Source organism: Apaloderma vittatum, unplaced genomic scaffold (assembly GCF_000703405.1).
Source record: "Apaloderma vittatum isolate BGI_N311 unplaced genomic scaffold, ASM70340v1 scaffold17920, whole genome shotgun sequence".
Taxonomy (NCBI): domain Eukaryota; kingdom Metazoa; phylum Chordata; class Aves; order Trogoniformes; family Trogonidae; genus Apaloderma; species Apaloderma vittatum.
The window spans coordinates 24541-39198 of NW_009696421.1; the positions used below are offsets into that span (position 1 = coordinate 24541).

Below are 14658 nucleotides of genomic sequence, written 5' to 3' on the forward strand. Positions count from 1 at the left end.
TGGCTTGCCTAAAAGTTAAGAGGGCTAAATGTCATAGAGCTGAACTTCATGAATTTGCACTAATGAATGACTTGGTGACCCACTACCAACTGCTGAATTTTGTGAATCTGTGAGTAAGTGAACAAAATAATAATAATAAAAAAGACAGCACATCACAAGAATGTGTTGCTTCATTGCTTTGATGGATAACTTTAGCTGTCTCGTAACTGCAGTCGTTCTTCCTGTGGGTGGTGAGGGTTAGTAAGCAAAGAAAAAACCAAACTCAGTGGCTTTCTGTTACATGCATATGATTTATTGAGTAGTTTCAACAGGCTGACTGAAAGCACGGCTCTTAGGAAAAAAAACCACAACCCATGATTTATATCCTTGTCTGTGCGTGTGTGTGTGCGCGCGTGCATGTACAGTTAACTTAGGCTTCGGGGAGTTTCGGTAACACTGCAGCGTAACGTTTTCTTTTCCCATGTGCATTCCCTGTAATTTGGCTGCACTTGGCAGGAGGGAAGAAGGCCGTGAAGAAAGGGAGTGAGTGGAGATCAGAGAAGGGAAGCAGGGAGGTAATACTACTTGAGGGACCTGCTGTGTAGTTTGTCGGTTCTGTTTGCTCCTTTCTTGGCAGCTCAGCTGCTCTTTAAACACTCCAGAGACTTTACTCAGTGCCTGGACAGCCTTCCTGTGTGGCAACTGCTGTTCCCAGCGACAGAGAAGGCACAGAAGTGAGGTACCTCTGCCACAAAGCTACTAGAAGCAGTTTTGTGTATCACAGATGTTTTTCTGTGATGTGTGAATGCAGAAAATTCTAAGAATCTCTGAAACGTTAATATGTCACCCACCCTGAAACTTTGATGTATCAGAGAGTTCATTTTGATGCTCTACTAAAAGAAAAGTAAGAATTACTTTACCACAGTGGAGAAAACCATCTTTAAAGGTTTCATGATCTGAGGCTAGAATTAAGAGTCGTGATCGTCTCTCAGCTCTAGAATTTTACTACTGACATGGCACAGGATTGGTTTGTTAGTCTAAGCATTTTATGCCCTACTACATCTTCCTCCTATAAACTCCAATATCCTTTTCTATTAAAGCAAGCACTAGGTATTTATAGTCAATTTGTTCTATATTCTTAGACTTTCTACTGGCAATACCACCCACATTTGATTGCTTAGCATTTTCTCCATTATTTGGTGCTCTTTTTTCTGTTGGGTAATCACAATATATGGTTTGGAAAGCCTGCAGGTATCTTCTACGCTGGATATCTAACTTAATCTAAGTTATTTTTCTGGTGAAAGGTCCTGCTAAAAGAGTAGCAAGAAGAAAGTTTTACTTTCTCTCTACAAGCAGAGTCTACATGCTTCCCAGTTGTAGTTCCCTTCTCTTGATCTGCGAGTATGCATTCCTCCTGGCAGCACTCTACTGGAAGGACTGCCTACGTCCAGCAAACATTGTGTGGCCACTAAAACGTCAGAATTCACAGTGTGCAAATAAGTATTTGTATTTCACAGAAAGCTTCTCACTGCATAAGCTGATGTCACCTATAAAAGGATTTTCTCAAGTGTTCCCTACTTTACTTTTTGCTTAAAGTGCTCTGCTTTTAAAAAAACCCCAAACAGTAGCATTTTGCTGTATTGGAATTGAGATTTCTTCTGTAGGCTTAATGAGAAAGCTGTCAGAGCATCTAGTAATTTGAGCATGCATTACTCCTGAAGGCCACTGAACCCCACAGAGAATACTTGAGAAAATATTGCAGGTTTAGAATTACAACATGGCCTTGTATTTCTTTTCTTGCATGTTATGCTAGCTGTGTTTCCTATTATTCCTCATAGGTAACTTAAGAGTTGAACAGTGTAAAAAACTTAATTAAAAACCTGTGCAACCATCATCCCAGCCTTTTCCTTCCAATCTATACCCTGCTTCTCCATTAAGCCCTTTATTCCCATGTAAATCAACAGAGAGGATCATGTAATGAAACAGATCTACTTGACAGCTGAATTGAAACGAGACAGGGATAGGAGGTTTAAGGTTATACTTTTATTAACAGCTTTGATAAACCACTAGTATTGTTGGTTTTTTTTTTCCTATGCTGCTCAAACTTGAGGCACTGAATTCCTGTTATCTTGCTTCTTGTTATATAGAATTTAGCAACTCCAAAGCTTCTTTCTGTACCTGAAAGGAATAAATATATTAATGAAAAAATGGTGCTAGGTAGTAGTAATAGGCTCTTCTAGGAGAACTTGCCGTGCAAGCACCCAAACATATCACCGCAGTTCTGTAAATTTAGAACCCTCCTAAGACTAGTCATTTTTCTTCTGTAGTTTCAGATACTCAGTGCTTGAAACATGAGAGGGAATAAAACCAGTTAAACAGGTGCCTTAAGTGTAAGTCACTTACTCTATGTAGTAAGTGTATTTGTGTTGAATACAGATGATTAGCTTGTGATTTACTCTAGTCCAAGAGTAGCAAGTAGTAAGTTGTATGTGACCATTACCAACCCACCCGAGGTTTTCAAAACTCTGGACAGCAGCTAGGGGAGTGTGAGAAGACTGTCACCAAGACCCCCTTAGCCTAGGGATTCTGGGTAAATTTGAATTAAATTTGAATGTGATGTCTATCATCCCTGTTAAAAAAATAAACAACAACAGAAAAAGTCCAACAAACTTCTGGCCCTAACAGAACAAGCAGTGCAGGCAGTGTAACTCAGATATGGCAGATACTCAGAGGTACCAAACGTTCAGAAAACCTACTTCTGCCTAACTCTGCCAAATGCAGAGACAAGAGTTGCAATTTCTTTGCACAGGCCAGTTCCCTTCTTACTGGACTACCCCATCTCAGTGATGTTCCCAATGACTTCCCCATTTTACACATTCACCCAGGGATTAGCACCTCCCTCAGGTGTGCAGCTCTGCATCCCTCTGGGAAATAAGCAAAGAGATGTTTGTACCAGGAGGCCAAGCACAGCTGCAGCAGATAAGCAGTTTAACAATTTGGCTGCTGCACAGGAATCGCTACTTGACTCCTTTTGTGTGGTTTCTAAAGAAAGGCAAACTTTTTTGATCACTGATTTCTCTCGTGCCTCCAGCTACTAGTAGCTGTCAGAAGAACTGGGCAATTCCATACTTACCTGAGATCACTACTCCTTTAGGCATTTTGCAAAGCAGTGGAGGAGCAGAACCTTTGCTCATATTTCTACTGAAGGAGCTCACTTTTGGGAGAAACAATTCAAGCCTTAATAGAGAATCTCAGCTGTTTCTTTTCTGAAGTGCAAAATCCTACCAAAGTATTTCTCAAAATTAGGACATCCAGAAAGTCACAACACATTTGGATGTTTTCTCTAACAGTTTAAGCATCTCATAGTGCAGCTTAATGCTAAATGAATTAGGGATCAATCAATCATAAAAAACATAATCAAATGGACTTCAGCCTTTGTTAGTCCCAGTACCAGGTTTTTTAATGAAAGGTAATGGCAACTGCAGTGGTTTGTACTGAATGCAGTGTTAGGACTGAACAAATCTAATGGATTACCCCTCCTGGAAGTATTCTCTATGTGCTTAGCTAGGAAGCAGATGCCTGCATATCCAAACCAAGAACCTCCTGAACACTTCAAAAGGTAATTAAGTGCCTCATGTAACTTTGCACTGGAGATTTGCTGTCAAAGATTCATTAATTCCATTTGTCTCGATTCAGACAGTCTGAATCTCTCCCTAGGGGCCTGCAAGGGACCGCAATGTTAGGTTTTATGGAACTAGGAAGTTTTAGATACATCCACTTTTTTCTTTCCTCCTGTTCATGTGGTTTTTAGCCCTTCCAAAATACGATTTCTGCCCTTCCAGATTTAGTCACATGAAAAGTGAATCTGTGCTCACATAGACATAGGTTTGCTTAGGTGCCTGCCTTAACTTCAACAGCACAGTTAAGGGTGGCAGGTTGTCAGCACTACAAAAACATCTCAAAGAAGAAATAACAACAGTTCTTTATCATAAACAGGATATTTCCAACCACTGTTCAGAGGCAGTTACCAACATACTAGAAATTTTTGGTGTATGGATGTGATCCTGCATTATAAGTGCTGACCTAGAGTTTACTCTGAATTAACTTCATAAAGCATCCCACTGCCAGGATGTCACACACACTGGTTACAATATACAAACGTACTATGACAGTTCTTAACTTCCTACCTGTTTGTCCTCTTCTGTATGTGCAGGATAGTCCTTCGCTTTGCTTAACCACAGAAGAGCCATCTTTTTATTGTTTAACTTCAAGTAAGTCTTCCCCAAATAGAGCAGATTTTTGCTGTAGAAATTTGGGTCAGCTGTGTAGACACGGGACAAAAGCTTTAAATAAGAATGAGCAGTGTACTATCAAAGCCATGATACAGTGTCACTCCTTTAAATACTCCTTTTAGAAAAGATGAATAGTATTTATGCTTTGGATCAGAAAGAAGCCAACTTAAAACTTTTACTTGCTAGATTTTTTTTTCTCATTACAGTTTTAGCTAGCAGCTTATTAATATACTAAATGAAACATGATCCTTCACAAGGAGCAAAGCAGCAACCTTAACACATAACAGCTTTGCTTAGCGGACTCTGTGCTCTTCTAAACCTAGCAGGGGGAACACGCAATGCAACCAGCCTAGCAAGTACAGGCAAGAAAATAAAGGACACATTTCCTAGCTTCAGACCATGCACATACAGGTATTTATTTCCTTAGCTCTTAGCTGCACAGGAAGGAAACTTAAAAAAATTTTAAAAAACCACCAAACTTTTTTCAAGGAGTGATTTAAGAAGTTGCCCTTATAAAGCATGCATTGGCCATCAATCACTATTAAAGACTAGTCTTGCCTGTTCTTTATACTTATAGCATGGGCTTTCTCTGCTGCTGGATCTAAGGTCAGCATTCCAGACACAGGTGTTTTGGAGGCAAATTTTGAGATTCAGTCCACTGTTCCAGTTTACAGCTGCATTACTTGACACCCAGGGGAAAATACACAGTGAACTTCTAGCTTCATTGATACAACTATATGCAAATCTTTCATAGAACACTGCCTTCCCTTGTTATCCTTTATTGTTCAGCTAGTCAGTTTTGCTTACAGCTCCACTTTTGAAGAAATAATCGGTCCATATTTTCTTTTACATGTGGACAATTTTACCGCCGGTTAGATTGGCACTCTGATCTAAACAGCTTCTAAAATAATAAAAAAGAGTGCTTTCTCTATTCTATTTAGAATACAGAGGACTTGAAAGAGTGACATAAAGGACATGAGGAAATGGCCTCAAGTTGCATCATGGGAGGTTTAGATTGGATATTAGGAAAAACTTCTGCACGGAAAAGTTTGTCAAACATTGGAACAGGCTGCCCAGGTAAGTGGTGGAGTCACCATCCCTGGAGGTCCTTAAAAGACATTTAGATTAGGTGCTCAGGGACATGGTTTAGTGGTGAACCTGGCATCGCTAGGTTGAAGGTTGGACTTGATGATCCTAATAGTCTTTTCCAACCTAAGCAATTCTATGATTTTGTAAAATTCACTGTTTTGCTTGCTTCTTCCCCCTGCATTTCAGACTGATGCCTTGGGGAAGTGTACTCTTAGTAACAAGGGTGTAGATTTCACTTTAATACATATTCTGAAGAAAAACCCTCATGTTACACTTTAAGTGATGATGGTGTGGAACATACTTGGAGTACCTCTGATAAAAGATTCGTGTAGCAGTCTAGTGTGCTGATCAGCAAAACAGGCTGCTATGTTTATCAGCAGATTGTACGCTGTTGATACCAAAAGCTAAAGGTTAATTGCAAGACATCATTTAGAAAAGATGCTATTCTGTCCATAAAAAGCTCTAAGTATTACCTTCCTCTGCCATGTGGAAGTAACGAAGAGCCTGCAAAATATAAGGTTGTCTTCTTTAAAATGGAGAATAAACTGAGCACACAAATCCAGCTAAAGCCTGACATGCATGCTTAACATAGCTCCTGTCCATGATATTTTTATTAATTCAGCACATTACTGATGGTTCTCATTCAACGTACAGATTTCATGTCTTTGGAACAGAACTAGTACTTATCCAGCTATTCCCCTGCCACTTCCTCCATAAGTACAGCATCTCATCTTTATCACCAGCAAACTGGATTGTGTTTTTCCAGTCTTCAACTTGTCAAGATAATTTTTGATTTTATTTCTACCATAGAGCATATCTGCAGTTTCCCCTGGCCAGTTCTCATGTATAAATTTAATAGCTGAAACAAATCTTATTATTCAGGTCATAAATGTTTACAAATACTTTAGGGAGAACAGATTCCTGCAGAGCACCAGTTAGTATCCTCTTACATGAGAATAAACCTTAATAAAATTCGCACACATTTTTCAGCTAGTTTCCCATCCTGCACATCAGGAACCCGATTCCTGCCTCTTCCTGATGTTACTAGCTAGAGGGAAAAGACTGTCAGAGAACTTAAAAGCATGGACATATCTACAAAACAGATTTTGTACTAAAACTGCAGAGGTCTTTCTTACCAGTATGGCTCAACTACAGGTTGTGGGACAAGTTTGCTTCTTCAGCCACTTTTAAGTGCTACAGAACCGGATGCCTGGACTGGCATGATTCTGCAGTATTGCAAATCCTGGCTGACCCTTTGTATTCTTCCGAGAAAGCTTGACTTTCCATTAATTTTTTTAACTTATTTTTCAATCGGAGCTTAAATTCTTTTCTGTGTAACAGCAAGCAGCCTTCTACAATTACTTTCTAGTGACTCCTGCCCCCCCCCACCTTAAAAGAACAAAACACAGTGGGCCTGTTACTAGTTGATCTAAACAAACAAAGATTATAACAGCTGCATCAAACTTGCCTATTACCAATTTAGTTTTCAAGTTTCTATATATGTACAATTGTTTAAATAACACACATACTGTGTTAGACATCCTAGAAGATACACATCTGGACGATATGTTTTAGGGTGTACAATAGCAGGAATTTTCTTAGCAAAGATTAACAAAAATACTTTCAACTGAAAAATACCCACAGCATATGTATCCAGGGGATAAGAAGGTAGGTGTTCCTGGTAAGTAACAAAGCAAGCTGTTGCTTTTTTCATTTAATATAAAGGGAAAGATTCGAATAGTCTTATCAAATAAGTACATGGTGTAACATCACCAGCTCTAGGAGTAGTACAGTTATCTGCAATAGATCATAATAATAAACACAAACTAAGTTACAGATAACTTGGTATTTTTTGCTGCACAAACTACATGAAGTAATTTTCACAAAAAATGGAAGACTTGTATGTTTTTAGATTTCCCTCACTCTGTTCTATTCTCATTTTATTAATGACAGTTGTAAACTCATAAGTCCATGCTTATTTCGTAAGCAGACGTCAGCTTTGTAAGGAAAATTAGTAATAGCATAACAGGAGCCTTGTAGGGAGGAATAATAATCTATGAAACATTGTCATATTGTACCTCTTGAAATGTGGAGGTTGGTGGTGTCGCAAACAGCGTTGAAGCTATTTTTCTTTGGTACCATGGCATCTCAGCAAAGCAATAACACCTGAAGCAAGAGGAAACATTTGTGTATAGCCTTCACGTTTTTCTCTTGTTTTCGAGCAACATTCTTGTATCTTGGACATCATAATTGTTGTTTCCGAGAGTCACAACATTTCAGCTACACTGCAACTTCTATAAGCTGCTGAACAGCTGTACAACAAAACAGCAAGAAGTCTGAAGTTGCTGCGTAGCTCTGCTAAAAAGTTTTGCTGTGTCTTTTACTGGGTGCTGGTGTAACATTAGATCAAACTGGACACGGTCTTTATGAGGCAGCTTTTGAGCTTGAATGATTTTAAGGATTTATATATATTTGATATTGTTCTAATACATTTGCATAAATGGGGCACAACTGAGTAATGCCATTTTCTTACCTCAACGCTACCTTGTTTTTCTCAATTATTAATATAAAGCATTCCTGACAGACTCCGATCTATAAGAATGAAAATAAACCGAAGAATCAAACTACTGTCTTCTAGGTTAGGCCATTCTACTCTGTTTTTCCTATCTACTAAATAACAAAGGTAATCGGTTACCTTTCTTGGAGATGATAAAAGTATTAAACATTTGGAAAGTATTTAAGATACACTGAACATTCCACGTATCAACAGTAAACAACACTACTGATTTTATTATCCTCCTGCAAAGAGTATAAAAATAGTATTTGCTGTGTAAAAGAGCACTCTAGAGGAGGTGAAAAATTAGTAAATGCAAATATGGAAGTGTTTGGAGAAGGGGGCAAGGCATAGAATACAGAGTCTGAGTTGAAAATTTGCAATCAGATGTGCCTTATCAGAAATGCAAATAAAAGATGTTCAGTCCAGGATAGACTGGAAAGAGAAAAGAGAAAAATACTCAAGAATTGGCTCATACCAAATCCCAGTTTCAGATCAAGGTGCTCTGGGATTCAATGAGTATGTTTAAATATACAATATGGGGATATTTAAGTGCCAAAAGCAATAATCTCACATTTCTGATAATATTTTCTAATTTTACTTAGGAACAATGTTTTAAGTACTTTCCAGAACAAGTTTTCATTGTTCTTATTCTCAAAGCTGACCTTGAGGCTCTTGCAGTTGGTAGCATATGATTCTGTTTAGAAATGTGGACTGCTGCAGTTATTAGGTTACGTGGGAATGAGTGGTGGATGCTAAAAATCTGAAGTAAGTTTGTAAACTAATAAAAAAGCCCTGGAGCAATAGACTGTGGTTTACTCTGATACTCAAAAAGAGTCCAGAAAAAAAAGAGAGAAAGTGGCTGTGCGTTTTAGTTGTTTATTTCTGAAGCTACAAATACACTGGCTTTATTTATTTTCAATCTCTCAAGCTTACAGGAGAGATTTCCTATAAAACAATGTGGCAGCTTTGGTCTTTTGCAGACAAATAACCAGAAATGATCTCTGGAGTCTCTCACTAACACACAAAAAATACTGTGTTCAACCATACTGCTCCCACAGAATGCTCTGGTTAGTATGGAAACTTGTACTTCCAGTTCCTTCCCCTGCTATGTAACAGTAATTCTTAATACCCATTTCACTGAGCAGTAAATTCAATTTTGGAGATTTTTGTTAATGCATATAAGCTCCCTTCTAAAATACAGGATCGTGACAGATAATACTGGAAGTATTTCAGGAACACATCTCACATGTGATAGCTTTTCACTGTGCACAGATTCTATTAAGTTGCAGCCATCACTGAAATTCAATATAAATTCAGTCGTGTCTCCGTTCACACAAAATAAATACTCCTCACAATCTCTGGTGTCTGCTATGGAAACATACTTACATCTGCAAAATGAGTTTTTAATAGTTCCATCCAGTAAAGCAAATCAAATGAACAACTGGTGTTTACCTTTTGAACTGCATAAGAATTAACAGCAAGACTTTCTAAAGGCATGATATTCTAAACCTGTTCTATAAGTTTTCATGTTTGCATCAACTAATTACAGGCCACTGAATTATTCCAAGCATTTCTGCAAATCATGTAAGACATTTTATGTTCTGGCATCTTTCTTTGCTACATCCTAACTTCTCTTTGAAAATATGACTTACCAAATGCCTATAAGATGAATTGTTGTAGCATCTTTTGGGTTCAGTTCAATGGCTCTCTAGTGATGAGAAAAAAAACAACAGAAGATATAAAAAATTCTGTCAAATTTGGATTAAAATAACAAGTGGATTTGTTATTCTGTTGTTAATTAAAGCAGATTAACAGTGTGTAGAATTTCACAGTGATACAGCATTTATTCCGTGCACAACTAAATTGTCCCACCTCGAAAAAAATGAAGATACTGACAGATTTCTAAGCATTTGTGTTTAGTGGCTCATTAAGAGTTCCACAGGAGACTTGGCACATTTGGTATAATTTCTGGTGATAAAAAATTGCTAGTCCTGTATCTTCTCCAGCATCTGTCCTTTTACAGTTAAAACACGTCCGTTTCTCAATAGCAGTTACATCTTATCTACTCTTGAGGTCTCAAAAACACTTCAGCTTTTTCAAGACTCCCTTCTATAGGGACTTAGTTTCAAGATTCATTTCTGTAGGGATTTAGTTTACTGCAGGAGGTAATTTGTACTCCCTTGTTGCTGGGGTATTCAGGACTGTCACAATAACCCAAAAACCAAAGTGTCACCAGGAGATCTGAACAGAAGCCCATTTGTAAATTTTCAGCAAAAATTAGTGCACAATTGTGACACAATCTACATACTGACACACTAATGCAAAAAACCCTGTTTACATTACCTGAAAGTGCTCTTTGATAACAATGGCATTTCCAATTTTAGTCTTGATTCCTTCAAAATCTCCAACATCACTGAGGCAAATTGCATACCACTGTAATTCCAAGCATAAAAATAAAGAATTTAATACAACACTACAGCTATGTTAATCATAAATAAAACCCAAACAAATAAAACACAGAACAGCTGCCACCACTACTAACGACCTCAAGCAGTAAGTATTTGTTAGGAACAGCTCAGGGAGCATCAAAGTAACCTGCTGGTCTGCACGTTTAAGCGAGTCAATGCCCTCTTCTTATTCAAGATGCCAGCAGAATTGACTGTACTTTTGTACCTTTGCCTGCGAGAGAAGCAGCACAAAGAAAAAAAAAAAAAGAGCAGAACAAAATCAGAGCCTGAAGTATCTCCAGTGAAACTCCATCGAGCTACTACTGTGCACAGAAAGAACATGCTGATGTGTACAGATGTTTTTAAGGCTACATCAGAGAAGGATGTAATCAGCTTTAATCAGCCTGGTCAGCCACCTCTTATCCATGCTCCTGTACCCATTTAACCAGCTCGTGTTTCCAGTACAGAGGAAATTTAGCTGCGAAAGTTTGAAAGCTGATCTTCCAAAAAAAGTCAGGGAGAATTAGAAGTGTCACTTGTTCTCAAATGAAAAGTTAAACTATGCTGAGGGTTGCTGAAACAGCACAGTGCCATTTGTTCCAGTTTCTACTGGCAGAAATTGAAGAACAAGATTGTAGTTATTTTGCTTGGCTTACCTTGTGTGCTGCAAAATTTGATTCATTTTTTTCAAGGGCCTTTTTTGCACACTCAAAGGCTTCGTATGCCAGTTGTCTCTTCTCCTCTGCAGAAGTACTGCTAAGCTGAGCTAGATCTCGTGATGCCCGTGCCAGCCGCCACAACAGCTCTGCGTCATCACTAGTTTTGAACAGAAATAGGTTTTAAAGCAATAATGGAGACAAAGCAAGCAAAAGCCTAAATCCAGTCTTTCAATATGCACCTCAAGTGGGTGATAACAGCATATCATCTGTCATTCTATGCTATATAAAACCCCAATGTAACAGCAAATGAAAGCCCTCTGTTACAGACTGCTGTGACGATGCCTTTGTCCTGCCATTCTGGTCTGTGAAGGCAACATATGTGTAGGAGAGGACTTTTTCTCAAAAAAGATGCAGATTGAAAAAACCCAACAGTACCACCCCGAACACCAGAAGGAAAACAAGGGCTACTTTATTCCTAGCTAGATGTTCATTTTGCCAGCATTCCACCAATTCCGCTGATTTGATATTAATCTTTAGTACGAATGTTCAAAATACTATGCATCTTCTTCCCTATAATTGTACCTAAACAACGAAAGTCCTCCTAGAACAACAGTGAAAAAGCACAGATCAGCCATACCACTACCACCACGTAAAACTGTATATTTATGTATTCAATTATATCACTAGGTCAAGTGGAGTATGGTATGTTATACCCAAAGATAAGAGATTTTAAGTTTTATTATTTTGAAACAGTATCTTTCACTTGACTATGTTTTTAGGTAACTACCATTTTAATTTTGGCTTGTTATTGTAATAGAGACTTTAATATTAAATTTAAGTTTAGAAAGTCTTTCAGAGGTTCTGGCTCCTCCTGGAGAGTCTTGTGGCCCTTGCAAGGATGAGGGGGAAAAAAAGAACTGAAAACAACTGCACAGCTGATTTCCTGCAGAAATGTTCTAGGAGCAAGATGCCTTATCTCCTTCCCAGGAAGGGACTCTGCAGTTTGCAATGCGTTTTCTGCTTTTTCCTTAAACAGCTTGTCCCAGTTTGCTTATCAGTAGTGTTTTGTGCAGTTAAGACGTAACTACATGAGTAAGGAGCTTTTTTTTTGTTCAGACTCAAATCCTAACACAAGACAAATGAAAACAGAAAGTGTAACTGGTCAGCAATGAAAAAAACCAAAACACCAAAAACAGGGACTCTCAAAATTTTTCCATACCTGATTTCTAGGTTCTTTGATCATTTAGTAACATGTTGACACATTGTAAGTTTTAGCATTATAGTTCAAAGGACTCTTAGAGTAACCAAATAAACAAGCAAAAAACTGTCCTTTGCGGGACTGAAAAAACTTGACTGTTAACCCTCACTTCCTACACCTACTAGTCTCTTCTTCATGCATTTTTCCACCAGGAAAAAGATAAAAGTCCTTCTTTCCTACGTACATAAGGGTGAAAGTAAGGTTCTGCAGCACACCACGATGAGAACATTAGTTGAAAAACTGATACAGAGGGGCACAGAAAAGAAGTCACAGTAATGTCTCAGTGCAACCAATACCTATTTTTATGCTGAACCAGCAACCGATACAGCTTTTCAGTTTCTCCACTCCCATACAGGTAGTCTGCTTGCTCTATAACTTCTTCAACTTAAGACGGAGTTAAAATTATGGAAACAGAAGAACAAATTACATGTTATTAGGACACTGCAGTATAAACGAAACATTTTAGAGCAAGACAAATTAGCTGAAACACAAAGAACAAACATTGCAGCTCCTTTTTAGGCCATCATTCCAAACTACTCACACGCACAGCAGGATTGAGTAAGCTACATTTGCAACGAACAGCTAAGAAGAGAAATGGTGGTGACCACACACCTCTCTCATAAAACTACAAAACAGCTTTCAGCAACAGAGCTTTGGATGCTTAATGAATGTAACGTTCAAAAGTGTCTGTCTCAATGCATTTAACTACTAGAAGCAATTTTTATTTTTTTGTGAAAACAGAAGAAAAAAACAAAACTAAGAAACATATGAGCAGGAGGGCAAGCGCATAGAGATCTGAGAGTAATAAAACCCCTTCACTAATATAGAGAATTTAAATCTAAAAATGGAAAAAAAAAGTTTCATTTATTCTCAGTATGGTTCTATAGTTTTGCCAGAATACGACTGCAGGCTGAGCGGGTCCTGTTACTTTACTCATAAGCCAAAATGAAACACTGCTCAAACGTTTTCTGACCTTAGGATTTTCACAAACATGACTCCAGAAAATACAGTTCATCGAGTGAAACTCTCTGTGTTCAGGATACTAAAAGTAAGAATAATTCTGAAAATCAGAACTGGCTTTCTATTTTCAATTTATGAACTAAGTACCCATTGTTCTTATGGTACTTCAATTCTTAATCTAGAAAATACTTTAAAACACAACAGAGATGGGGGAGTACAATTTCTACCGGAGTATGTATATAGCACATAGCAATACAGGATTCTAGAATGAGAATGGATGGAATTAGAAGGAAAAAATACCTGAAGAGAAGCATGTAGATAAGTATCTTGAAACATGAAAAAATTACCTTTTAACTCAAAAGCCTTGTCTAAGTTCTTAGAGATCTTTAAGCTGTATTGTCTTTTTGGTATTACTCCTGGGTATGTGATCAAACTTCTAAGTCAAAAAAGAAGCTCTACTCTGTGCCCTTTCATAGAAATTAATTGTGTTTATAGGCTTTCTTTTTTCAAGTAATCTGCTGAATATGGTGGTCATATTTCACAGCAGCACAGTTTTTCATATAGGAGACAAAAACACTGAAACACAAAAGCCCCCTCTTCATCTTAAAAACATCCTAGAATATAAATCCCTGAAAAGCAACTGAGCATTCTGGATAATTTTTAACTCTGCCATCTCTAAATGCCTTCTATCAACAATTTCAAAGATAAGATATGATAACAGTCTAAGTGGACTTTGGATTTGAGTGTCCAAGATTAGCTTCACAGTATGGCTTCAGTATTATCTTCAATCAACTGTTGTGTTTGCTTGTTGAGACTCCCTGAACACTACTAATAGATCTAATAACTAAATGCTCAAAACTCAAACTTCTGTACATAAAACACTTGGTGGGAAATGTGTTGAGTGTTCCTTTATTTTTTAAGACTATTTTTTCAGGTTTTTTTTTCCTCTTATTTTCACTGTATCTACTACTTGTCTTACATAGACTCGTATCGTACACCTTCTGTGTGTCTTACATCCTGAACAGGATGAGCTAGCAGGTCTGCTCTGAGTGACACTTGAAAGAATCACTTGTTAAACTGCTACAAGGCTACCCTGAACCAATTCAGAAACATCCTGTCATGGAAACACACCGCATGCAGTCTTGATGGAGAGAAATCAAAAGCGTTCCACCATTGTCCTATATATATCCTGGCAATAAAAATAATTAAGTTTTGCATTACACTAACCTACACACTTCAACATTTGCAAGTATTACCTTTGAAGCTTGCATGAACCTCAGCAAAGCCAGAAATCAGCTTGTGAGCTTCATAAACCAAAAGGGACCCTGCCGAAAGCGCAGCCCCCCATGGAAGACTTTTTCTAAGCACCTGCACGGGATCGCAAGACAGGTATTAATGAACACCGTCACCCTCGCCC

The 14658-nt window shown here is 38.0% G+C and overlaps 1 protein-coding gene across 1 annotated transcript; it reads right to left on the reverse strand.

Moving 5' to 3' along the window:
• Positions 1-1960: 1960 nt before the first annotated feature.
• Positions 1961-14609, reverse strand: RMDN1 (regulator of microtubule dynamics 1; the record flags this gene model as incomplete). Its single annotated transcript, XM_009874831.1, has 9 exons — positions 1961-2157; positions 4167-4300; positions 5834-5864; positions 7439-7526; positions 9570-9625; positions 10261-10350; positions 11021-11180; positions 12578-12665; positions 14498-14609. Coding segments are annotated over 9 exons (798 nt in total), but the record flags the coding sequence as incomplete, so codon positions are not given.
• Between the last annotated feature and the right edge of the window lie 49 nt (positions 14610-14658).